Genomic DNA, 27,428 nt, shown 5'->3' on the forward strand with positions numbered 1-27,428 from the left:
TACAACGTCGCACAGGAAATCCCGAATAATATTATTTAAGTCGCGGTCAACACGAGATAACATAAACTTTGCTATATTAAAGTATATTATTATATTAAATTCACACTAAGTTGCTAACTAGTCTCAAGTAAACATGGTTGAAATACACTATCCTCTTGCTGTGTTTTTTATCTGTGTAAGTACATTGTTTATTTGACATTTCTTCTTTTAAATCATCAATTACTGATGAACAAAGTGAAGTAAATTTAAAAATGGATTTATATTTTTTTTAGTATCTGATGGCAATGGTAACGGTTGGAGATAGTAAGTAATTTTTTTCTTTATTTTAGCACGTATAACAATAATAATGTCCTATAGACCGATTTCGGCCACGGCGGCCAATCTCAAGAGAGATTAACCAGTTGGTTAATCTGCGTAGATACCCAGGCGATATTATAGTGCACAAGTGTGTGCGCAAACATAGGTGCACTCTCTATTCCCTAACTCTCATAATCCGATGGTAGGGCAATCCGACACGACCGGAAAGAGTTCAGGCGCAGGACCAACAGCTTTACGTGCTTTCCGAGGTACGGGAGTGTACACACTTCCAACTTCCAGACTCCGGGCTGCTACTGAGAATTTTCTGATAGAAAAACCCAATAACTTTTTATTGGTCCGACCTAGGAATTAAACCCAGGACCTCCGGGTCTGCGGCCTTACATCAAGCCACTAGATCATCGAGCCAACGAGGCAGGTAGAGACCAACGAGCACGTATAACATAAATTGTTAAGAAATTTTTTTTAATACAAATAGGTAATGTTGTAGCCTTTTACAGAATATTGGGGTAATGCTGTGCATATACGAGCAGACCAATTTTAATTGTGAATTAAATGATAAAGTTACTATTAACTTTATAAAATAAATTGTAGGCTTATAATTAAATAAATAAATGTTATTATTTGGACGCATATACCGTTCTTTAAATAGAAAAAAATATAATTTTATTAAGCAAAATATTAAAAGACAAATAAATAACCATAAATATATTTATGGTTATTATTACTTAAAATTTTCAGAACTACCGCCGCCCTTGGTCAGTCAAAGTTGTAAAAAAATTGGAATTTGTGAAACAGTCGCTAACTATCCAACTTTATTAGCAAGGAAACTAATTCAAGAAGTATGTATTCTAGATAAGTGTTGTCTTACCAGCAGGATATTTAAATACTATAAACTATATTTATATACTCTTAACTATATATCTACATAATATGCTTAAAAATCTAGAAATTTCTAACTTCTTGTCTTCGTTGTTTTGGATCTTCAAACGGCAACCGCTTTATTTTTTCAGCTTAAGAACAACAATACCATATTTACTAGTGACAATGAAGACGACATCAGCGAACTTAATAACTATCAATTACGCCGTGCATACAATACGAAGATTTATCAAAGTGGTACATTTTCGGTAAATAATATATTTATAATATATATATATTATACGGTTATATATATATATATATATATATATATATATATATATATATATATATATATATATATATATATATTTATAATTAATAGGCCAGCGTTTGACCGTTGACTTGCCTGATGTTAAGCATCGACACGATCTAGGATGTAGCACGCTTACCTAAAAGAAACCTGTTTACTTTGGATTTGAATAAAAAATACGGACTCAGGCAAAGCATTCCATAGTTTCGCTGTGCGAATGATGAATGTGGATTCAAAGCGCTTCGTACGTAGGCGGGGAATTTCCACTGTGTACCTATGGCGCTTTGGTTGCGTTTGCCTGGCCGTTCGATAGTAAAAAGAGGCGGGAGGAATATTATTAAGTATATTATTAAGTATTTATATTTAAAACTAGCTTAAGCCGTCTTTGCGTGGATGTTTGACTTGAAAAACTGAGTGGAGGCTGTGACGAAACATCTTGCCGCGCTTAGGTAAGGAAATTATAGTAAAATTCTGTAAAATTAACTCATAAGAAGTATTATAGGAAAAGTTATATTGAAAAGTAAAAAAATTTAAAATTTCAAACAAATTTCGTCCACGAATATCCCCATTTTGTTTAATAATAACCATAGACAATTACTTCGTTTATGGAATAGGACATATTCCTAGAATAACTGTGCTTATATATTGTCATTAATTATATTCACAGCTATAGTTAATGCATTACATTATAATAAATAAACATTTTAATTCAAAAAGACGAAACAAATTAAAAATGTATGCTTTTTAATTTGTTTCATAAATATTAGCAATAAATTTGTTTTACTTAATATAAAATTATTTTCCAGAAATGGTTGGACACTCCCAGAACAGAGTTTAGAATTTCAGATCTTGATGAAGATTATTTTGATGAAAGCGATGACGAAATAAAACTTTGTGAATCCATTGTTCAGGTACCTACCTACACATCACTTTTAGTACTCAATGAAACATGAGAATTCGATAAAAATAATAGAAATACAAATTAAATAAATATCTTTCGGATTTTTATTCTGTGACTTTTTCCGTTCTTTATGCAGTATATTAGGTATCTCTTAGATAATATCAAATTGGAATATATAAATAGCTACATATTAACAATTATGGTCTTCCCTTGGATAGTTATAGGTACCTATTGGCTGATAAACTTAAAAAAAACAAAGCAGTCTAAAGTTATTAGTAATACTACTGTCTAAATTACAAAAATAAAAAATAAAACATTTTACATTTACAAAATATATAATTGTCATTAGGTACCCACTAAAAATTTTGATATGATTTTATTTTCAAACCAATAAAAAAACAATACGGAAAAACTTTGATAGTTTTGGCTTGAATTTTTCCTTTAAATGATTTATACATTGCAGTATAAACGTCCTCTACTTGCTGAAAATAGAAACAATACGTGGGAATACATATTAAATGACAAAGTCCATCCAGTTCAACAATATCGTACTGTAATTTGCAAGTATGTAAAACTATTTTTTTATCATTTTCATTATAATTTCTTCACGTGCGTCCCGTGCCTTGGGTTAATTAAAAAAAAAGCTTCGAATGTAATAACAAAATTAACAGCAACTACAACGTACTGTTGTAATCATGCACATCGACTAATATGTACATTCATGTCAATTCTTGGTATATTATTGAATTACATATTTTATTTTAATTAACATAAAAAGAGGAAAGATTTGTTTATTTGTATTCAATAAAATCTGAAACTGCCGAACTGATTTTAATAATTCTTTCACAATTAGAAAGCTACTTTATCCAGAAGAAACATATATTATTTTTATAATAATAAGAATTCAGTCTAAACTAATAGTATTTCTAAAGCAATCTACAACAAAAAGCGGCTTTATCCGCTTGCATGTATGTCACTTTAATAGTCACAAACTGAATTCCACGCGTGAGATCAAATGCCTAGTTTATATATGTATTATGTTCAGCATGTGTTTCTCGATGTAATGAATATTCGCTTCGGATTTTAATCTATTTTTTAAATTCCGTACTTTACACTACCGTAATAATATGTTTTATGTCCTTATAGGACATAATTTTTTTTATTTTATCAGTCACAGGAAACTTTCTTATTTCTCATTTCAGGACTTCAAATTCAAGGTGCTCTCAGAAACTTAGACCAGCACCAAACTACGAAGCTACATGCATACAAAAGTGGACCTTTAAAGAAATGTATTATATTGATAAAGAACAACAGGTTGCAAAAGCCTATTTTAAAGTTCCGACATGTTGCTCTTGTAAATTATTTCATTTGAATTAATATTAATATAATTTTCTTTATATAATTGTTTTTTATATTAAAAGTATTCTTTTCATTACTGTATAATAATATAATATATTTACCTACTAGGATTAAAGTCAAATTCGTTTAATTAAAAATTGAAGTAAAAATAAAAGTATATACTATATATAAAGTATATGCTAGCTTGTTTCAACATTTACGTAGATTAGAGATGTACTCTAATTATATTTACATATATAGTCTATTCCAATCAAAAACGGAATAAAAATAAATATACAACCTCGGCATTGAATTGACATGATATTGTTGGTCGAGATCAAGATGAGAGATCATATAAAAATAGGGTCTCCAAATACATATTACTTCAAATATCTGTAAGACATTTTTTTTAAATATGTTCGATGTATCTGTTATAGTGATAAGAGCAGTAAAAACTCCAAAACCCTGCAGTTGAAGATTAACTGTAAGTTTTTAAAAATTGTATGTAAGCACGCTCAAGTGCTTACATTTACATTGACTTTTATTTGCTACAATTACACTGGCTCACTTACCCTTCAAACCGGAACATAACAATACCAAGTACAGCTGTTTTGCGGTAGAATATTTGATGAGTGGATGGTACCTACCCAGACGAGCTTGCACAAAGTCCTCCAGTAGACTTAAACATCATGAATACACTTATTCTATTTTTACTTAAACATTATGAATACACTTAAGTTTGAACTGACTGATCTCATTATTGTGAGATTAAAGACATAGATTTGCTATTGATTGTTATTTTATTATATTATTATATTTTTGCAGCGGCGCTTTAAATCCCCTTTTTAATTTAAGTAATTTGCTTAAATAAGATTATTTTCTTCGAACTGTGCTTAATTTTTAAGAAAATACTTGATGCAAAATTTTTTTAATTATCTTGTTAGAAATACCTTCATTTTATTCAATTAATTAAAATATACACACAATCTTAATCATTATCTAAATACGTTTAAAATGATATATAATACTTATATGTAAAAATGAAACAGGGCGAAAAATTAATTTTAGCAAAATTCAAATCGTTAAATGCCTGTACTGTATAATTTGCGCTTTTTTAATAAGGCCATTTTTCTATTTAACCAACGATATTAAAAAACGCATTGTCTATGAAAACAGCGGCGATTTCATCGAATATTTTCTAATTCAGGGGTTTTTTTATTATATATATATAATTTTATATATAATTTAGGAGCTACTTTCAACGCAATACAAAGCTCTACAAACCGAAATATATTCTTTAAATTGTTTATTGGCAGAAGAATGTCTCCGTGAAAAACTGTCAAATGTAAATGTCAGATGTCAAAAATAACAAATGCCGTAAGACAAATTAGAATAAATAATCAAATGATCAAAATTTATAACTGAAACGGAGTGTAAAATGCTCATGTTGGTGAACCGAAGACATTTATTGGCTTTTTATTTGTCTGTATTAAGACCCTGTTTTGTCATCGCACAATTAAATATGTCCTCTGGCAGCATCGATGCAGGTGAGATATGCTAAGAACTTCTTATAAATTTGAATTATTTGTTGATAGTGTAGACTAAAATTATGTTGTATTATTGATAAGTATATTTTAATTACTAACCATAACTTTAGTGCTGTCATGGTAAATTTCTAACTTAATGATATACATTTTATTTTCAAGTCAATTCACTCTAAAGAAAAAAAAATCTTATTATGTTTTGTATTTTACAGATAAATACTCAGTAGCTTATGTTACCGTTCCAAACACAGATGTCGGAAAAACGATTGGTCATGGGCTTGTTAAGAACAAACTAGCTGCGTGCGTCAACATTGTTCCTCAAATAACATCAATCTATGAATGGAAGAATGAAATTAATGAAGATAATGAGGTTATTATGCACATAGTTCATTGAGATTTAAGTTATATAAAATATAAGCAAAAAAATATTTGCTGGAACGTATTTGATACAGAAATAAGAATTAAATTTACATTGTAAAATAATGTTTTTAATATATTTGTTTTATTTCAATTTTTACAAATTTATGTTAAACTTCTTTTTATATGTATAATGAGTAGGCGGATAAGTGGTCACCATTGCCCATAGACATAAGCACTGTGAGGAATATTAACTATTTCTTACACTATCAATGCACCACCAACCTTAGGAACTAAGATGTTATATCCCTTGTGCCTGTGGCTCACTCAATCTTCAAACCAGAACACAACAAGACTAAGTATTGCTGTTGGCAGTAAAACATCCTCGATGTTTTCCTTCACCGTCAAGCATGAGATGAATTATAAACACAAATGTGTAACTACTGATTATTATACTAAGCCTTCTTGGTAGAAACTATATTCTAAACCAGCACTAGCTTTACATTTAAATTAATCCTGTAACTTAATAAAAATTGCTTATGAAAGAATATAGATTAATATCATAAATTTAATATCATAAATATGCTCTAAACAGAAATAAGACAATGGCAGGCATATCATAATCACAAGCAAACTGTATTAGAGATAAGTTAAGTAATTTTTAAAAGAGAATGCATGTGTTTGTTTTGATATACAGGTGCATTCTCTATTTCCTCTATCACATCTTTCATCATTCTACCTCTAGAACAATTATATTGTTAAATTATTTGTTTTATCTTTTTAGGCTTTGCTGATGATAAAGACAAGGACATCACTCGTCGACAAGCTTACAGAATTTGTACGTTCAAATCATCCTTATGAAGTATGTGAAGTTATTTCGCTTCCAATCAAAAATGGTAACCCACCATATTTGAAATGGATCGGGGAGATGGTCCCTGATAGTAATTAATTCTTAAGTTAATCATTTTGCACATATACAAATACTAAGTCATTTTGTTTGTTGGTAGAATATGTGGGTGGCACCTACAAGCTTGCACAAAGCCCTACAAGCAAACAAGCCAACAAAGCCAAAGCCAACAAGCACATTACCTATATAATGAGTTTGTGCAATTAATTCATTGCAAAAATACAATAATCCTACAAATATTTTATAATGGGTCCTTTTATTTGATAAAAAACAAAACATCATTTTACAAATAAGAAAATTATGACTCATATTTTTTTCTTTATACAAACCACTAAGCTTGTCACCTTAATATCTTTTAAAACGATAATTTGTCACACGTTTTTTGTCAAACAATAAACCGGTTTTTTTTTTTATCATCAAATGATACTTACTATAGACAACATGTCTAGTAGTAGTATTGCTCATTGAACAAATAATAATCAATTCATGTTCTTAGCGAGTTCTTTGCCATCTATCTGTTAGTTTAGTAAGATATTAAATGTAAACTTTAAAAAAATGTTGCCGTAATATTTATTTAAGGTAATTTAAAAAAAATAATGTCAAATAATAATCTTATTGGAATGATATCAAATATTTTTGGCATTTATTAATTCTTGTAAAGGCTAGTAACTATTGAAAAGTGTATTTTTTTTGTCATTCATTAAAGTTTGAAGTATATTATAAAATGTTTTTTTTTTTTTGTGAATTTTAAATATTAAGTATACGATTTGTTTAACATTACGTAGTTTTAAGATTTAGTTTAAAGTTATTTTGTTAAATTTTTATTATTGAAATAAACTGAAGTGCATAGCCAAATTGCTTTATCATTTCAAGGTCATTACCAGAATTGTTTTTGAAAAAAAAAAAACGTATTAAAATAATAAGCGTTTTTATATTGCGCAGTTTTTGTTTTGTATGATAATAAATAATACATACAACACATTAAGTTGTATGTGCCATAAATTATTTTATATTTTCATTAATAAATACCTACATAAAGGTAAGCCTGTACTATATCGACGGGCCGGTTGGTGTGATTGGTAGATATTTGCCTTTCACCTCAGTGGTTGTGATTCGATTCCCACACAGGACAGACATTTGCGTGCATGAACATGTCTGTTTGTCCTCAGTCTGGGTGTAATTATCTATATAAGTATTTACAAAAGAAAATTAGTATATGTAGTATATCAGTTGTCTGGTTTCCATAGCACAAGCTGTTAGGTTTTGGGATCAGATAACCGTGTGTGAAAAATGTCCCAGAATATTATATTATCTTTTAAATGTTTTGATACAGGTCTCATACTTATTAATGAGTATATAAATAAGTATTTGTGATAGCAAGCCTGTCGAAATACTCATATTATTTATGTAACAAATTCTGGAATATTGACTTCATATTTTTCTAGAACACTATAGAACATTATCGTAGTCCCAAAAGAATTGGTATAAAAAATAGATAAACAAGTTGGATATTTAATTGTTTAGCCTTTTAAAGATAACTTAAAATTAATAAAGCCGTCATAAGTACAAAAAATTAATGCTTGTTCTTGTTCGTATTCTATGCGTTCGCGCATTGTTATCCCATTGATTTGAAACTGCGCTCTTAATTGAATAAAGAATATGAAGAGTCCTCACTCTGGTTATTTGTTTATGTCTGTAAATGTCATTCAAGTCTTATAATCTAAAAAGGGGGATACTTTATAGGCACAGTGATTTTCATTATTTTTCTCGCTTCAAAACGTTCGTAACGGCTTGTTACCATAAAATTATAAAAGAAGACGCGCGAGTCGTATCGGATAATTGTAAAAAACAATTGACAAACGAATTTCAACGCAATCAAATTCTTGAGTCTTAGCATATGTTCTAAATATTTATTATTAATAAACTTGATTAATGAACTTTTTTTTTTTAATCAAATTTTAAAAGTCGCTCCCGATCCTCACCCGACGCAAAGCTGTCCATAATGCAAGTAGTATTTCCACACTGTTCTAAATTAGTATTTTATTTAAATAACTTACAAACCACGATCGATTGAAGATTTAATTATATTTTTTGACTATTCGATATTGATGAACATATCTGCAAAAGGTTCTACACATATCGATCCTATATATATATATATAGGATGACTTAACCTAACCGTAAGTGAAAAATTTAGTAGACCGTCTAAATATCTAAAGTTTGCATTCATGCTTGTCTGACGATGGAAAACAAAAGTCATAAAAACCGGCCGTCTCATTTTATCTAATTGCTTATCAAAATACGTTAAATCAATGTTGTAAGAGTTTTAAAATTTTATTTTACATAATATCAATATGAGTTTGTAGAAATTATTTATCCGAGAAATCTGTCGAGAAATTTCGTACAGAATATTAATATTTTTAAGCTAAATAATCGCAATTAACTTTTATTATATAAGATTACTTTTATGTAGTTAGAAGCTTAAAATAAATGTTCAATGTATTTGGACGAAATAAAAAATTCTAACCTAAATCATTAAATAATTGATGAATGTAACGGATAAATATTCTATCTGTATCGATATTGCGTACAGTAGCTTTAACGTAGACGTCTACGGTTTTCGTAGCTTATAGTGACGCATGCAGAGGGCGGCATCGTATCAAATAAAACTGAAATCATTGACCTCTCCAAAACCTCCGCATTCCCTACAAAATATATCCGACGTCACAACAAGTCAGCGTTATTTTCGAGCGGCAACACCGAAGTGAGTATAGCAACGAGCAGTCCATACTTCGAACTTAGTTCAGTCGGAAGTGAAACAGTGTAACGACAACAAAAATCTTCGCAGTCTTAGTCCGCGCGAGTCCGTGAAGCAGAAATGTCCGTTACGACTGATTTATAAGTGTGACAGCCTATAGAAGACATCAGAGAAATACTGAAACGATCCCAATTATTCGAGAACAGTGTGGAAATATAGCTTTGTCATAAATCCACCCCTAAAAGTGTCAAATCATTAAATAAATATCCGAAACAAATATACGTATTTCGGGGCTTTCACAGCCGAGAGACTTGAGAGGTAGGTGGGTTTACTCAAGAGCCGTGGCACGCGAGGTAAGGAGATTTGGAAGCATCGTCGAAGGTGGAAGAAGTGGTGGCGTGACGGATTTAGAAGAGAAAAGAAGAGAAGGTCGCAGTTCGCGGGTCAGGATGAGCGGACGGTAGCGGGCGCGCAGGCGCGGATCGATCGCGCGGCATCGAACGGCGCGGCGGCCACTCGGCAATCGGCCTCGTAGCTCGGCGCTTAGTCGCGCGCGGGCTGGCGTGCGAGCGCGCGCGTCTCTGCACGTGCATGGCGCGCCTGTCTGGATGCCTCGCGCCCTCGGGGAATGGCTTCGTCCGAGGAAGAGGCGACAACCACGTCGAGCTCTGAATATGACTGCCTCAGTGTCCGAAAATGGTGGTGCTTCCTGCTATCGTCGATCTTCACGTTCGCCGCTGGGCTCATGGTGGTGCTGTTATGGCGCGCTTGCGCGTTCGTCTGCTGCCGCAAGGAGCCCGAGCTGTCGCCGAACGACCCGAAGCAGAAGGAGCAGAAAGCGGCGCGCCAGGGCAAACAGGAGTTCGAGGGCACCTTCATGACCGAGGCCAAGGATTGGGCCGGCGAACTCATCTCCGGCCAGACCACCACCGGACGAATACTGGTGAGTATCATCTTCTTACTATTTATTTGAACCAGTCAGTATTGTATTCAATACAAAACGCTACCCTCCATACGTCTTTAGGTGGTGTTAACGATCATGATTTTAACAAAACCATTATCATTTATTGTAATCGGTAGCTCGAATGTATTTTAAGTAGACACTGCGTTCGAAACGACTTGCGGTTAAAATAAACATATTGGTCTAATGGTGATAGCTATCCTTTATTGAATAAACAAGTATTCTTATGGTGTGATTTGATATTCTCAATGTTCAGGTTTTGTACCTATTATTCGATCCTAAATATCCCCGTATCCCCCGTAAGCCGTCTTCGACCTACCCACTCAATACGCACTTGTAATAATGGCAGTGACCTAAGCCTGACCCACTTAGTTTCGGATGAAAACATTTTTGTGTTCACGAGATCATTTTCTAATTTATAGCTGAATGATTACATTAACATAATTTGAATTTAGAAAATAACGTCCAATCAATTATTGTTTTAAGTAATTTATTCGTTTTTGATTAATCATACGATTTATTTGTTCGTTTTATTTTATTGTCTCCTTCCATTATATAAGCAATATGAAGGGCATTGTAACTGTTAAACTTCGACCCAATTTTCAGAATTTCTCAGTGACGTCATACACTATTGAGGGTAGCCCAGCTTATTATCAATGTATGTTACTGTTGCAGCATTTCTCTTCTAAGAAAAATTACGATTAGGAACCTAATGTATGGTATCTTTCTGTTAACATATTTTTATCTACAATACATTTAGCACTTTATTATTTAAATGCAGTTTAATGAATAAAACTTATTTTTAAATGTATATTCAGAAAGTACTAAGGGATTATTTGAAGACACATTTTACAAACGTCAGTAACTTTTAATATTCAACTAATTAACATCGAATGGTATTATACAATGCCGATTTAGATGTATTGTATTTATGACGATTTTTATCGTTCTATAACCCACAAAATATTTTACAAATTATTAAATCTGATAATGTACGTTATTTATTAATTTGTATAACATTTGTATGTATATCGTAATTGTTACAATCGTTACATGTAATTATATCGATTATGATAAGTATTTTTTTTATATGTAGCTATTTTTAGGAGAGAGGGACAAATTATTGCTTGTTGTACATCTTTATACCACCTTACCTTTGTCACGCCTTAATGTATTTATGAGCCAAAATAATGTATATATAATTAAAAAAGAAAATTTTATAAAATAAGATCTTCATTTAAGTTTAACCGTTGGGCAAAAGGTCTTTTATACCTTATATATATAAGATAATTTGCTTAATCGATTTCTAACCCGTGAAATTAACCCAAAGCCTTCCCGTCCTTACGATTATAAAGATATGTGTGCAATAGATATTTACCTGTCATTTTTTTATTCCTAGGATGCTAGCAGTTCACTTCGCTATGCAATTATTTTATTATTATTTTTTTTATAAAAGTTTAAAATAAATACAAAAAACATGCCTAAATCCTATTCTACGACATATACGAGTAGACTACAAAAATTTCTTTAGAATCCATCCAGTCGCACTAGTCAGAACAAATTTTTCAACATAATATAAACTTATTTTTAATAATACTAGACCTGTGGTTAAAATTCGACGATAATCATTATTGAATATTTGAGAAAAATATAATCAAGTACTCGTATACATGAATTTGCATGTTTTTTCAACTCTTATTCCAAATTTTCTTTTGTTCATAACACTTAATAAGAAAATAGAAGTGAAATGCTTTATCTCTGCCTATTTATATATAGATTTTTAGAATAGGATTATCGAATGTCTAATGCAAAACAGGATTAAAAATTAATATTAGTAAGTATATTCGGCAGAAAACCAAAGTTACAGATATCGCGCGTAGAATGGCTGGTCATGTCTCCATTGATGGCCGATGGAGCCGACACGTGTTAGAGTGGAGACCACGCATAGGCAAACGTAGTATTACGCCCTGCGGCAACGTGGACCGACGATTTGAAAAAGTTGGCAGGTACGGGATGGATGAGGGCTGCCCAAGATCGGGATGGTTGGCGTTCTAAGGGGGAGGCTTTCGTCCAGCAGTGGAGGGCGATAAACTGAAAAAAAAGTATATTATAACTTACTAATATGAATTTTTAATTCCACTATTTCGAACGCATTTGGATTGACAATTCATTTATGGTGGTTCCTATTTAAATTTACTTACAATTCATAATAATTATATACATATACATATAATAATTATGTACTAAAACAATTCTCCGAAACCCGCTGCATATTCTGAAATAAGTTTTATTTATATTGGTTTTATCGTTTTTTCAGTAAGGCACAAAAAGAACATCTAAGCAAAGAAGATGAATGCAAAAGAAATATTATCTAAAGAATGTACATATTATAAAATAAATAAAATTTACTCGCGTGATCGTTATACTAGAGGTAGCTAATTAGACTGCAGAAACAGATCAGGACAATAATAATTTAATTGCCTTATTTACTGAACGTCACGCTATGAACAAAAAAACAATGCGTATGAATTTAAAAAAGTACACTTTCATAAACAAGACAAAACAAATCGAATATAATATGAATATAAAAACACAAGTAAGATATGATATTTAAAACAAGGAAAAACTTTTAAATAAATATAACTGGTTTTTATAATACAAAGCTATGTGATACAACAAAATTTGCAACGACTCACCTTGATGTTGAGGATGAGACATCAACGCTCGATGTCAAGCAAAAGTTATTGGTTTTTAGAAAATGTACCTGTTCTTGCGCACACAATAGTATTTAATGCACAACTCTTTGTGATAGGACACGTTGGAAAATAATTCGTTATTATTATTATAACTTACGTAATTATTAAAAAAAAAAAAAAAATATTATGTAACTATATCCAAATAGAAGATCAAAGAATTTGTTACAAGCTTAAAATACTTTTTATATTGATAATTAATAATTAATTTTAGTTAACTATAGTTACGATATAAATAAAACATTTAAATAGTATATAATATATTAAATAAAACGTAACTGGTGCTAAGATTAATATTAGTTAACCAAGTAATTGTGTAAATACATATCATAAATGTCAATAGGAAACGATTCTACAGTTCCTAAGTTTCTCGACAAATATAAGAATACATAGAAGTTCTGACGCGCTAGTGCAGACTGAATATATAAAAAAAAAACTTAATTTTGTATATTCAATTGTTAATAGATAATTCCTGCATTATCGATTAATTACTTTTTTTAAATCAATGTTATAAATTAAAATTATCTCGATACAGCAACGTGCAAGTAATCCAGGGCTTAGTGAAAAATACCTTAAATTTACAGCTTTATGGCACGTACAATTGTACTTTTCCGCTATTTTAAGCTTTGATATAAAAAAATCAATGGCGCGGTTAAAACTATAAGGTAACATTGCTGAAAAAACTATATACAAAAACTTTTCGAACATTACTTATGTTGTAGGTAATAAACGAGTAAATTAATTAATAACAAACGCAACATGAAATTAAAGAAAATAGTCGCCATTTTGAAATTAGTCTATCAATGAATTCTAAAGGTAACAATCAAAAAACTACATGGTTGCAATTTAAAGTACCTAACCCCACTAAGACGCTAAATATTGACGAAGGAGCAAGTCAACGTTTAGGGTTTACGCGCACACAATTACGCATTTTAGTCAATACATCCGCAATTCACGTATCCCGTATACTACGATCACAAAAGAATCGGCCGAGAATTTAGCCACGCCTTACTTACATCGACCGCTTTGTTAACAAGATCCAGCGACGTCAGCACGCAGCGAGTAATGGTCCATGACCTTATTTCGTTATCTATGTGTCTAGTTCAAGTACGTTCGCTTTCTCCCATTGAAACGGTGTTGCTGTAAGGTGAAATGTTTATAAATAGTCGATTTTGATTTAATTAACGTTAAAGCTTATTTATGACAGTTCTTAAACGTTGTAAATATTATGTTTTTCGAAATTTCATAAAGATTGATTTTATAATGATTTTAATATAATAATTGAATTGGAACCTCTTTGATTAATTATTATTTATATTTGTATAATAGTGTTCTAGTTTTATTTTAGTTATTTTTTATAGATTGGAATGGAATACTGTAAGTTATATCATTATTTTTTATAAAATTGAATATTTAATAAAATTGGTTATTTCCTTATTCAGATCACACACTCGGTTCAAACTCGGACATTGGCTATGAATAAGTATTCATTGGATTAATTTGTGTTTTTAATTTATATCGTACTCGGTGTTGAAGAAAACCATCGCGTCGAAACCTGTAAACTTGGGATGAAATTCTCGCCACATGTGTTTCCGCCAACCCGCATTGGGACCCTAACAAAGCCAACAGCCTAACAAAGGAAGCCCTGAAACTTTCTACTTGAGAATAGATGAGTTATTTGCCCAGCAGAGACTTTTATAAAATTTAAGCGAATACGTGTGTTAAATATTTGTAAATTCAGTGTGTTAGTTACATTAAATAGTTAAAAAAAAAACTACAGTAAATGCGATATTTGTATAAGTTTTGTACTAAGCGATCTTAACTTTAATTAAATTATTTACTTAGTAGCTTATTTAAATGTAAATGAAACTTAAATATTGCTTATATTAAAGATGGCATGACAGTCTGTTGGAAGTATGCAAAATTAAATAATCTAATTATAGATTATAATTATTTATTGATGCTAATTTCGAATTGAATATTACGTTTTTATCTTTACAATGAGCTTGTTTTATAATGATAAATGAATAGAAATTAAATGTCATTGCATACCCTAAGTTTTTGGCAGACGAGCTGGCACAGATAGTAAAAGAAGTTGTTCAACTAAATGTAGGACAAGTGATCCATTACAATACGCTTGATGGGATTGAAAGGATAGAATGGAGCAGTAAAACTTTTATATGACACAAATAATTTGCGTTCGTAGGTAGTTTTATACCAAAAAATACGCGTTAATTTTTTTTTATAATGCTACTAATACAGAGTATTAAAGCCCTTAAATACAGAGTAAAAAAAACTTTTGTTAGGAATGGGACGACAATAGGGTAAGGAATTATGATCAAACAAGCTACATTCATCGCTAGGTGGCCCGTACACCGTTGTTCGTAATTTATTGAAGCTAAATACTAGCTATGCGACTTTGCGTACAGGCACCGACTTTAAGATCCAAGGCCTCTAGACACTGACATTTGTGGCCCCCCATTCCGAAGCGGTTGGAGTAAAATTATATTAATTTTGGCGGGTCTCCTCGCTTCGATCGGTGCCTGTTGGCTGAGGGAGTCTGGGGTTGTATTTGTACGTATAAGTAACGTTACTTGTTAGAGATATTTTTAGAACAGATCTGGCAACGATAGATAACGATTTTCTATTTTAGCTATATTGTAATTATATAATTTTAAAGCAGCAAGGCTTTACAATAAATCGAATAATTTACTCTCTATTTCAAATTTACTAAAATTCGCATGTAAGAGAAGATTAACTGACTGGCTTTTAAACTGGACTATGAAGAGACAGAAAAAATATTATTTTAATATATTAATAATATAAAAGCAATTATAGTAAAAATTAGCATGTACTAATTTAATCTACTCACCCATAGCATGTACCCAAATACCCACACATATACACATACATACACGACACACATTCACACACACGTACACACACCCATACACATAAAACTACATACACATGCGCTCACAGGCGCATATTCACAAGCATACATTATCTGTGGGAGAGAATAAAAATTATTATTATTATTGTACGTACAAATTTAGCTTATATAAAGTCATAACTTTTTACAGTACAATAAATTTTTACCGTGTGCTCGTTCCAACTGAATTTCGTTAATCTTTTCAGAATCAGTGCAATAAAGAAGTTCGTGAAACTTACGATATATCTTTATCCTTCCCATTTATACCCTTAATATATTGGAAATAATGTGTAACTTGATATAAAATTTTAGTCTTATGTATTCTTATTATAAGGTTTATTTTCTATTGTAGCCTTTGACAAAATATTGCGTGATCAAAACGCTTCGATCAAAGGCAAAGATGCGTAGAACCTAACTTTCTTCTATAAATCAATGTCTTCGTTCTCAAGGTAACCTTAAATGTATGACATAATATAAATATATTATTTCTTAATAATAATAAATTATAAAAATATGATAATTAACATTTCTTACAATACCAATTCTTCCACTTTTACCATTACCATTCTTACAATACCGGTGCTCGTCCGCCTTCCTATTCTATTAAAAAAAAACTACATAAAACGTTTATATATTAATATGTTATTATAACTTTATTGTTTTACTCGGTGCACGCGTTTTTTTTCGAACATCTTTAACCGTTATCTTATTTTAGATATTTTACTTGAAACAACAACGATTATACACCTAAACCTTCTTCGTGAACCACTTTGTCCAAAGGTAAAAACTGTATGAAAATCAGTTCGGTGGTTTTCGCATTTATCGCGTTCGGACAGACAGACGCGGTGGAAGGTCTGTGTTTTATAATAATACGATAAAAAGGTATATAGTAATTAATACTAAACGTTCAGTAAAGTTAACGTTCATTTTATTATACTAATTCGTTATACAAAAGGAAAATAAAACTGATCAATAAAACGGTATCTTTTTTTTCGGACTGTGTATTGCTGTTGGCCCTAGTGGCCTCTACAGCCTCACCGGGTGGGATAGGCGAGTTGAACTCGGCCGGATGTTGGTAGCCGCACGAGGGGTTCAAGAGATGCGGACGTCCTAAGGGTGCCTCCTGTGAGGCCAGACCTCGGCTTAGAACGCCGGAGTTGGGGGGAAGGACGTGTGCATTTTAAACACCGTCATACGTCTAAGCGTCGACGGGACGTAACGAAAAACCTAGAACGGTTTCTATAGCACAAAACAAGTGCAATTTAAAAAAAAGTGATTTGAAATAATTAATAAATGTATATTAAGTAATTCCGGTAGTAGAACTTTCTGAATATTTATAATATATAAATTGGTTTTCATTGCAACTATTTGTTACATAGATCTGTTACTTTATATAATAAATATTTCTAGAACATTCAGAAACGTTATATTCTGATAGCATTGAGTTTATATCAATTTATTGATTGAAATAATGAGAAACTATTAATTTCTGTTTAGCAATTATGCTTTTCCTTTGAAAATGAATATTTAAATTAGTAAACGAGTACGGTTCGATTTGCTTATTATGTAACTTTTATATACTCTTACATTAACGAATACACTTTTTAAACTAAATAATAACATTTTAAATAAACGTAATTACAAATTACAAATGATAATTAAGTATACCAATATTTTTAAAAGAATTATCCAAATTATGAGTCGAGAAAAACGATGACATGACATTTAAAAAAAATATTTTAAAAGTCCCTGTTTGTAATAATATTTTTTCTAAAAAACATTTCCGACGCCGTTAATTTAATTTAGCTCAGAATAAACATCAAAGAATATCAAACGAAGAGCGATTCTATTTAAGCAACCCTTGCCCCCAAAACGACAATCATCCAATTGACCCAAAGAGAGTGTCATCTAAATCCGAACGCCCCAGACGAATAACCTTTCGGAATATTCCAGAAACATCCGGAACGTTTCCTAAAACGGAATATCGAATTAAATATTTATTTAAGGTGCTATTTTGCGAATCGAGCGCTCGCTCCGGATTTGACCTTTCGAAGTAGACCTGTTTATTTCCGTAGACGTCGCTCGGATCCTGACCCGATTTTTCCAAAGGCTATATCGAGAACTGGGACTTAACTTATTCTACCTCGAGCTAATATATAGATAGTTTTATTTCTTTCCGATTTATCGTATGATTGATTTATTGGTTTCAATCTATAATAAAAATTGAATGAACTGGTTACAAATATTATTAACGTTTCATGTAATAGTTATTCGCATTATTAATAAGCTTATGACGTATTACACCGAAGTAGTATTTTTTAATTCACAGGGTAAAAGTACACGTCCGAAATCTGTTAGTATCCTGACCTTATCCTGTCTATAATTTTTTAAACTTTTTAATTATTTTTTCGCATGAGAACCACCCTGCCGGCTTTTAATTTTTGACATCTTCATAATTATTTCTTTGTCTATAATTATCTCATTGCAAACTCGAGGACGGTGAGCATAAAAACAGTTTTAACAAAATTTTAAGAAAATCACTATATTTTCATTAACTTATTACAATCTCTATTGATTTAATGTAGAATATTTAAAATGAAAATTAAATTTATTCAAGTAGGTTCTCACAACCAACTTTGAATTTCGTCTTAAATCGCATATTTCCTGGTGTGTCATCTCAGTTCAAGGTGAAAACATAATGTGGATACTTCCGAGTGCCAGTAGCTCAGCACACTTTTATGTATAAATCGCACAAAAACAGGCAATCGCCACTGAGGTACCATAAGTTACTCATATATACCTATTATATATTACAATTATGTGTAACATAGTTACATAGGCTTTGCATTGTACAAAATACATGTAATTTTGTTGGTGGTTCTATTATAAATAAATATAGAGTGGTAATCTGCATGAAATTCTGTCGTACGTGGAAAATAAATAAATTATTTTTATTCATTTATCGTTTTTAAAAGTATGTTGTTTTGCAATACAAGCACTTGCTTGTGGTGATTCTTTGTGATTTGTCTTGCTTAAAATATGATTTGGTATAGCAATAATTATTACCTTTATACAAATTTTATCCGATTTCCTACACCAAAAAATATTTATAGAACTTTTGTAGTTAATATTAGGAACCGAACGTTAAAAATTACAAACAAATAAAAACATTTATTAATAGTAATTCAAAGCTTTGTATTTATAAATAACACAATATCACGGATTTTTTTCGTTCATACGACACGTAGAATAATTGTGCTTTATGCCACTCATAGCCGAGATGGCCTAGTGGTAAGAACGCGTGAATCTTAACCGATGATCGTGGGTTCAAACCCGGGCAAGCACCACTGAATTTCCATGTGCTTAATTTGTGTTTATAATTCATCTCGTGCTTAACTGTGAAGGAAAACATCGTGAGGAAACCTGCATGTGTCTAATTTCATTGAAATTCTGCCACATGTGTATTCTACCAACCCGCATTGGAGCAGCGTGGTGGAATAAGCTCCAAACCTTCTCCTCAAAAGGGAGAGGAGGCCTTAGCCCAGCAGTGGGACATTAACAGGCTGTTACTGTATGCCACTCATAAAACATATTATTCTACACATCTTATACGTAATGAATTATTTCTAGGCTGCGCCTATAATTACTAATTACTTTTATGTTACGTTCACAGATAGCAACAATTTTTTTTAAAATATTACTATTGTACAATACTTTCTTTCTTTTCTTTATCCAAACCTTCTCCTCAAAAAGGGACCTCTCCCTTTTTGAGGAGAAGGAGCCTCCTCAGGCCTTAGCTCAGCAGTGGGACATTTACAGGCTGTTACTTACTTACTTACTTACTTACAATACTAGTACTATATATACTAGTGGTTTTTGTATACAATATCACGAAGCCAAGCGATAAGGCCGCCTTTGCGCACCTTTTGTTGTTTGATTGTTTCCTATATATATATTCCCATTACTCTTGTGTTTATGTTATGCTGTAAGTATAAAATAAACAAATAAACACGACCTATACAGTCTTCGTAGTTATAAATAGAAAAAGGAACAATAAAAAGAAATATAATCATACAACGCATGATAAAAAAAATGGTGCAGATGTACGTACGATCAAAAGAAGTTCATATTTAGCCCACAAACAAGTCTAAATACAAAACCGTAGTGAAATCCAGTGAGTTCTTTAGAAATATTCAAAACTAGCTCATCTTAAATGCTTCCAAAGCGTTAGATAGTCAAAATGAAGCACAAGTTGGTGAACGCTGTACACACTTAAATTCTTAGCTTAAACACAAAATAGCGCATTGAAGATGTTTCCAACGCGGTTTTGAAACATTTTAATTTCAAGAGGCGTATTTATGTGACATTTTACGAAAAACTTTTTTTTTCTTTGCTACAGAAAATATAAATTCATGCACAAAACCTGCTACTTCGTTTATCCGTGACTTCGCTTGGTTAGTGTTACGACAACGAAATATTGTATTGACTGCTAGTCACATTGCCACACAAACACTCCCTACTCCCTGAATCTTTTAATAATCGAATTCAAAAGGTGCTATGGACACGTTTAGAAGTTTTTAAATGTTGACATATGGGCTTACACATGGCGCGAAAGTATAGCAATAAAAACATTTCTTGCCTCGCACAACCACTCTTTGGAACCAGCTTCCGCCAGCGACTTTTCCGAACCGATATGACATAAAAACGTTCAAGAAACGAGCGTACTCATTTCTCAAAGGCCAACAATGCACCTGCAAGCCCTTGAGTGTTGCAGATGTCCATGGGCGGTGGTAGTCACTTTCCACAGGTAAGCCTCCTGCACGTTTGCCGCCTCAAGCATAAAAAAAATCGCACCAAGATTTGCCCCGCCTCAGGCCGGGGCTTACTTTTTTATGATAATTGAGTAGTAAAGACGTTAATAAGTAGTATGCAATATTTAGATGTTGTTCATTTTTATGTCTTAATTTAAGCCATAAAATATTGTTCCATCCATCAATTTTCATTAAAATCTTTAGGCTTAGTTTCGAAACGAAAACATTCATTTTATCTAGCAAAATATCTTTTAACAGAATATTTATATAATTTATAATAATAATGTGGAGGACATTATATTAGAATGATTTCGGCCACGGGGGCCAATCAAAAGAGAGATTAGCCAACTGCGCAGGAAATATTATGGTGCACAAGTGTGTGCGCAAACACAGGTGCACTCTCTAGTCCCTAATTCTTATAATCCGATGGGACAGCATTACGTACTATCCGAGTCACGGGAGTGTACACACTTTCAACTTCCAGACTGGGTTGAATACCCAATAACTTTTTATTGGCCCGACATGGCAATTGAACCCAGGACCTCCGAGTCTGCGGCCTTATATATACCCACTATAACAACGAGGCAGTCGAGTTATTATTATAATTTATTTATGAATATTACATGGCAAGGTGGACCGACGATTTAAAATAGGTGGCAGGTACGGGATGGACGCGCAGGGACAGTGGACGGCAAAAGGCTGAAAAAAAAATGAGTATTATAACAATTTATTTTGACGTACTTTTAGCCTATGGTAAATCATAACAATGTTTGTCAATAAACTATATAGCATTTATAGTAAACTTGACAGAACTGGAGCGCTATTCTGTAAGAGCTCACTACGTATCTCAGTTTATGGGAGATCAGAGGCTAAATGTTATAATTCATTATTATATTCATACTAACTCGAAATTCTAATACCTAAAACATCTCGCGTTAGTATTTTATTCGTATACTTATATGACTCGTAACGTGTTCAAAGACGTTACACCTCAATGATCCAATCCTAAAATATATATTATATCATCCGAATGGTTTTAAATTGAAGGCAGTGCACATATCGACCTTTTATTCATTTTAAAATCTAAAACCTTCGTTTCCTATGACCTATTTAAAGTCTTTATGTAACTTGGATATCGGGCTACATAAGGCTAGTATTTAAAAATGTTATGTACATTGGATTCAGCTGTCGATTGAATTTAACTGTTGCAAGCTATCAGGAATGCGAGCGCAGAAATTGAATAGACGCCTTTCGACCGTAGATTATTTAAGAGATAAAACATTTATTGAGTTTCCTTTGTGACATTATTGGGTTGGTCATGACAACATTTTTCAATGGCACGGTATATTAATTTTCTATATCGATTGATCATGCCCAATACTATTTGGAAATGGAAGGATACGGAGAATATATCATTTAATTCATTAAGTTGTTTCAACAAAAATATTTGTTATCATAATGTATACTTGATTTTAAGCCACATGAAAACAGAAGTGGTATTACAAGGACATAAGATCTTAGATGCCATTGTTGGTAATTACTTACATTAAAAAAATACGTCTTTAAGAATCTCTCTGAATTAGAGGTGGCCAGTTACCAGCTCAATTTGACCTGATCGTTCGTTCTATCGGCATTACTATTCATAATTAAAAATTGCTAAAATAATATTTATAATTTTATTTATTTTGGTATCAATATATATTTAGTAATTGAAAGCATGTGCAATTAAACTAAAATGCGTTATCATTTATGTTTTTCTATCGAATTACAAACCGGTCATTATCAATATTTTAATAAAAAAAGTTATTAGCGTCTGATTACTGATAGAGTATTTACGGAACTTAAAGCAGATAAATGTTTATTGATGTTAAACATTGAAGTTAAATGTTTTCATACTAATATTTCATCATCATCATCATATTCAACCCACATTAATCCACTGCTGAACATAGGAACACTGTCTCCTCATAGGCGCGCCAATTCTCCCGGTCCTGTACTAATCGCATCCATTGAGCACCCGCCATTTTTCTATAATCGTCTGACCATCGGGCGGGTGGTCTGCCACCACCACTCCGTGACGACTTTAATCCCTTAAAGTGAATACTAATATTTAAAACCACTTAATCACACATAAGGCATAAGAAAAAAAATAAAAAGATATCTATCTATTTACATATTTTATCACATCTTAATCAATTATATAAAATGATAAATTGTTTTTGGAATTGTGGGGTCAGTGAATTACATAGCCTTCATCTTATTAATTTAAGAAACCCATTAACATAAGTTATGTAATAAGAAGATTGAACAGAATTGCATTATTATAACCCAATAGCATTAGACATTTCGACGCACCAAAATATATATAGAAAAAAAAAACAGTTTTGGTAGTCTTATTTTCAAAAATTTATTTATAATAGTGGAAAATACATTACACACCTTAAATTACCTAAAATTAGTTTTATAGTATATGTATATAACTTATTAATATAAAGCCAAGAAACTATTCATAAACAGCAAGCAGCAACAGTCAATAATTAATATTAAAACACAAATTTTTTAATCGATGGGACGAGTAATATTGCCGTATGTACACTTTAATAAAACAACGTTTTACATAACGTAATTAAAACTCAAGGCACAAGACAATATAAATTGAGAATAATAACACGAGAAATACAAAATATATTTCACAAAGCAAATTTTCATCGCAAACCTCTCCGTAATACTCATCGGTTGTAAGCAAAAATACAAGACAGGGTTCGAACGAACCTAATCTCTAAATAGGTCAATGGGAGGAGTCCTATCGATTGCCACCACTTGTGCGGTTCGCAGGAACGTTGTAACGATGTAACCATACCATAAGCTGAAGCGATAATAGGGGATGAGCGGGTATCTTGTACCGGAATATAATTTTATCATTCAGTTATGGTATTACTTTAATGTGCTGGCTTAATCATTATATATATATGTATTCTTTTCTTTAGTAGATGTTATAAAAATAATAATATTATGCTCGTGTCCTGCGTTAATAGTTGTAACTCATCATTTAAACCGGAACACAACAATTCTAATTATTGCTGTTTGGCGGTAGAATATTTGATGAGTGGGCGGTACCTACATCTACATCAAGTAAGCTTTAGAACGGTCCACGCTAGCCAGTAGATTTCAAACAATACGAGTAACCGCTACCATAATAACAATAATGAGGTCAAACGTACGAATGTTACGAGAGGCCCTTAGTGCTTGAGACCTACATGCGGTTGAGCGGATTTTAAGTTTTTATATTGTTAATTGTTCTAATCGAAGGCTCGTAGGATAAACATTAGTTATTTATGTAAAAACATATACATAAAATACATATTTTGTCGTTATCAAAATTAATCTATACCTACTAACGACACAAGATAGCCCTGATTATGGCAATCCTACCCGCAGGAGACAGTAAAGGAGGTGTATTGTATGCATGTATGTATGTATGTGTGTATGTAATACTTAAATAGGAAAGTAACTGAAAAGGAAGCTTTTGCGCAACCGTGGGTACGCAATCCGTTACATTAGATGTAAGAAATTTATTACATTTTCCCGTCATTCGTCTTTCCCCCAACATCATGAGATGTAAACAAAACAAATGTATTTACCAAATTTAAAAATATATGTTAAGCAAGTACAGTAGCACCGTACTGAAAAATAAACCATGTTCTCTTAATTATAAAGTGCAATTTATCGCATCACTTGTTTTCCTCTAATGCAGTTCCGAACGGTTTGACCTAGGGCCAATTATCTCGATAATTCCCCGCTACCGCGCGCGCTTCCCGTCCTTGTTTATGGCCTAAGAAATACGGTACAAAGGGGTGAAACGTTTAAGCTTTTTCCAAGCGTAGATTTCGCCTTGGATACACGTATGTAGTTACGTAAGAGCGTAGACTTTTTGCTTGTACGGACTTAGAGTGGCATTACGATACTGGATTTTTAGAATGAACATCTTATGTAACGGGTATTCATTTAGTTGTATTTTCTTTTGTTAATTCCCACTTAGACGATCTAGAAACTTCCATTAGCGTTGTTCTTTTTTTAAATCTTTTGTTCATTTAAGAACAATTATACATTTCAAGTAAGGGTATTTTATATTCGTACCGAGTCACCGGTTATTCTACCGCCATAGAGCATTACTTTGTAATGTTTGAATGGTGAATGGTGAGTGAATCGTTGTAATTATCATACCAACAAATAGCTCATTAGCTAATTGCCTATTCTACTTTATTAAAATATGTAAAAAATAATATCGAAAACTGCAACTGATTAATTGTTCACTCTTTTTGAAAATTATAATAATAAAATACGGTATTTTTTTATTTTATTATGATGATCCATTAACGTTAAAAATTGTTAATAAAAAAAAACTTATTATCCCTTTAATAAATTCTATAGACAATAATTTATTTTTAAAAATCACATTGACATCGGCATTGAAACCACCAGTGTGAATGAAACAACGTTAGAAAGAGTGAGAGGTGTGATCGCTTGTTACGTCAAAATTGTAAGCTTGGCATTAGATACTTCTTCTTTGGCCGACCGCCATATCAGCTGTCCCCATGCGTCCACTTACGTTATGCGTAATATTTATAAAATGTTTTGTTTTGAATTATAATCACATATTAGTTCTAACACGTGACTTATCCAGTACGCCTACGTTTTATAAAAATAAATTACTATTTTAACATTATTTTTGCAGTATAAGTGTAAAAAAATTAATGTAGTATCTTTTATTTTAACTAAAGGCTAAAATATATATATGTGCAAAGTGCTTGAAAGATCCTGTGCGTGAAGACTAGTATGTCATATATTATGATAAAATTCAGATGCGTTTTTTGCTACACAATCTCTAAACTACCTGACGTGGTAGGGCTTTGTGCAAGCTCGTCTGATTAGGTATCACCCACTCATTAGATATTCTACCAGTACTTGATATTGTTGTGTTCCAGTTTGAAGGATGAGTGAGCCAGTGTAATTAAAGACACAAGGGACATAACATCAGTTCCCAAGGTTGCGCATTGGCAATGTTAGCGATGGTTATCATTTCTTACATTACAATCAATTTGCAAATTACCAAGTTTATGGGCGTTGGTGACCACTTGGAGTTGGCAGCGGTTGGAGATTAAGAGCTGAAAATCGAGCTCAGTGGCGTGCCATTGGAGAGACCTATGTCCAGCAGTGGACGCGAAAAGGTTGATGATGATGATGACCACTTACCTACGAATATTAATCGTCAATAGATTTTATTTTATTTGAAGGCAATAAAATAAACCTTTTTTATTTTAAGAAGAAGTTACAAACATAAAACAACTTTTTAAAGTAACACTGTGTAATATTCAATGAAGTTACAATATTCCCAGTGGCATATTGATGAATGAATGGCTTAACACTCTTGGAAATTACTTCGTTAGGCTATCCGGTGGACGCGGTAAAACAAAATTATTCACTGAATTTTCATAATTATTTTAAACATCGATGTATTTAGCAAATTATATTAAAATAATACAATTTCATACTTTAATTTTGATTTGATTTGATTGATACTACTAGTCCCATAATATGTTTATTACGCAAGTCTAAATTTTTATTATCCTTAAAAGCTTGGTTTCTAAAGTTCGGTTAACGAGCTGACCAAAAACAAGGGATGCGACTTTTAAACCATCTTCCTTGTTGTAAATTCGATACGATGCATCGTTGACGGAACTTTAAGACTTTTTACTATTTTATTAAAAACAAGGAATCGTGTATTAGTTATTAAGATAATTATGAAATACTCTATTAACATAGTTACATTATAATGAAAAGACATAAGGCACGGACGAAAAAGTCTGCGGACAGAAAAATATTTTCAAAAAATCTAAGGATCGGTCCAGTGACAGTTTTGTACAGTCGCGTTTGGGTGGGCAGCACTCAATCACCAATTATTCTACCGCCAAACAGCAATACATTGCTGTGTTCCGATTTCAATAGATAATGAGTTAGATTATAAGCCCAACATGATATCTTATATAACGTACTTAGCGGCTCATAGACGGTGAAAGGAAACTCATTAAGGGTACAGATTCAACAGTCTGCGGAGAAATATATATAAAATTAAACCATAGAGCAGTTTAGAAAACATAATTAATTTTGACGGGCCGGTTGGTGTGGTTGGTAGATACTTGTTTTTCACGCCGAAGGTTGTGAGTTCGATTCCCACCCAGGACAGACATTTGTGTGCATGAACATGTTCTCTAATATGTTTGTCCAGAGTCCGGATGTTATTATCTATAAATAAATAAATATAAGTATGTTTTTACTAAAGAAAAGTATATGTAGTATATCAATTGTCTGGTTTCCATAGTACAGCTCTGCTTAGTTTGCAATCAGATGGCCATGTGTAAATAATGTCCCAGGATATTTTTTTTTTTTTCAATTGGAAACCAATATGAAAAACTATGAAACTGTATATCTAAGCGTATAATTAAAATATTTGTAAACAATAGAAATCACGCTTAAGCACTACCACGGAATAAAATATTACAATTATAAATACCTACTATACTTTCAACCCATCGCCATATGCTTTTCGACGTAATGATGCCATATTCCCGGTGGCATATTGATGAATTGCTTAACTATCTGTGAAATTACTTCATCAT

General features: G+C 32.0%; 3 protein-coding genes across 15 annotated transcripts in view; all 3 read left to right on the plus strand.

Annotated features, from left to right (window-relative positions):
* On the plus strand, positions 1 to 3,780 carry LOC126769173 (neurotrophin 1-like). Its single transcript, XM_050487814.1, has 7 exons — positions 1 to 175; positions 273 to 303; positions 1,057 to 1,157; positions 1,329 to 1,445; positions 2,296 to 2,400; positions 2,854 to 2,954; positions 3,593 to 3,780. The coding sequence occupies exons 1-7, from the start codon at positions 134 to 136 to the stop codon at positions 3,765 to 3,767; spliced, it is 672 nt and encodes a 223-aa protein (XP_050343771.1). The 5' UTR covers positions 1 to 133; the 3' UTR covers positions 3,768 to 3,780.
* A 1,305-nt stretch (positions 3,781 to 5,085) lies between these two features.
* On the plus strand, positions 5,086 to 7,218 carry LOC126769179 (protein CutA homolog). Its single transcript, XM_050487822.1, has 3 exons — positions 5,086 to 5,275; positions 5,485 to 5,642; positions 6,414 to 7,218. The coding sequence occupies exons 1-3, from the start codon at positions 5,167 to 5,169 to the stop codon at positions 6,576 to 6,578; spliced, it is 432 nt and encodes a 143-aa protein (XP_050343779.1). The 5' UTR covers positions 5,086 to 5,166; the 3' UTR covers positions 6,579 to 7,218.
* Positions 7,219 to 9,328: 2,110 nt separating this feature from the next.
* LOC126769110 (calcium-activated potassium channel slowpoke) overlaps positions 9,329 to 27,428 on the plus strand; it is a 65,421-nt gene continuing 47,321 nt past the window's right edge. For 7 of the 13 annotated variants that reach the window (XM_050487663.1, XM_050487668.1, XM_050487659.1 and 4 more), the window contains exon 1: positions 9,330 to 10,237. In XM_050487663.1, the coding sequence (XP_050343620.1) occupies positions 9,923 to 10,237 (315 nt within the window). In that variant the 5' untranslated portion in view covers positions 9,330 to 9,922. Of the gene's footprint in view, positions 10,238 to 27,428 lie in introns of all 13 variants that reach the window. The other 6 variants (XM_050487672.1, XM_050487664.1, XM_050487661.1 and 3 more) reach the window with 2 other exon arrangements.

This window comes from Nymphalis io, chromosome 6, assembly GCF_905147045.1.
Source record: "Nymphalis io chromosome 6, ilAglIoxx1.1, whole genome shotgun sequence".
In the NCBI taxonomy this organism is placed as follows: Eukaryota; Metazoa; Arthropoda; class Insecta; order Lepidoptera; family Nymphalidae; genus Nymphalis; species Nymphalis io.

Excerpts from the sequence above, each read along its gene's own strand:
- LOC126769173 (XM_050487814.1), top strand. The coding sequence starts at position 134 with ATGGTTGAAATACACTATCCTCTTGCTGTGTTTTTTATCTGT. Across the intron at positions 304-1,056 it reads AATGGTAACGGTTGGAGATA|AACTACCGCCGCCCTTGGTC; the intron begins GTAAGTAATTTT and ends TAAAATTTTCAG. Across the intron at positions 2,401-2,853 it reads TTTGTGAATCCATTGTTCAG|TATAAACGTCCTCTACTTGC; the intron begins GTACCTACCTAC and ends TATACATTGCAG.
- LOC126769179 (XM_050487822.1), top strand. The coding sequence starts at position 5,167 with ATGCTCATGTTGGTGAACCGAAGACATTTATTGGCTTTTTATTTGTCT. Across the intron at positions 5,276-5,484 it reads CTCTGGCAGCATCGATGCAG|ATAAATACTCAGTAGCTTAT; the intron begins GTGAGATATGCT and ends TGTATTTTACAG. Across the intron at positions 5,643-6,413 it reads AAATTAATGAAGATAATGAG|GCTTTGCTGATGATAAAGAC; the intron begins GTTATTATGCAC and ends TTATCTTTTTAG.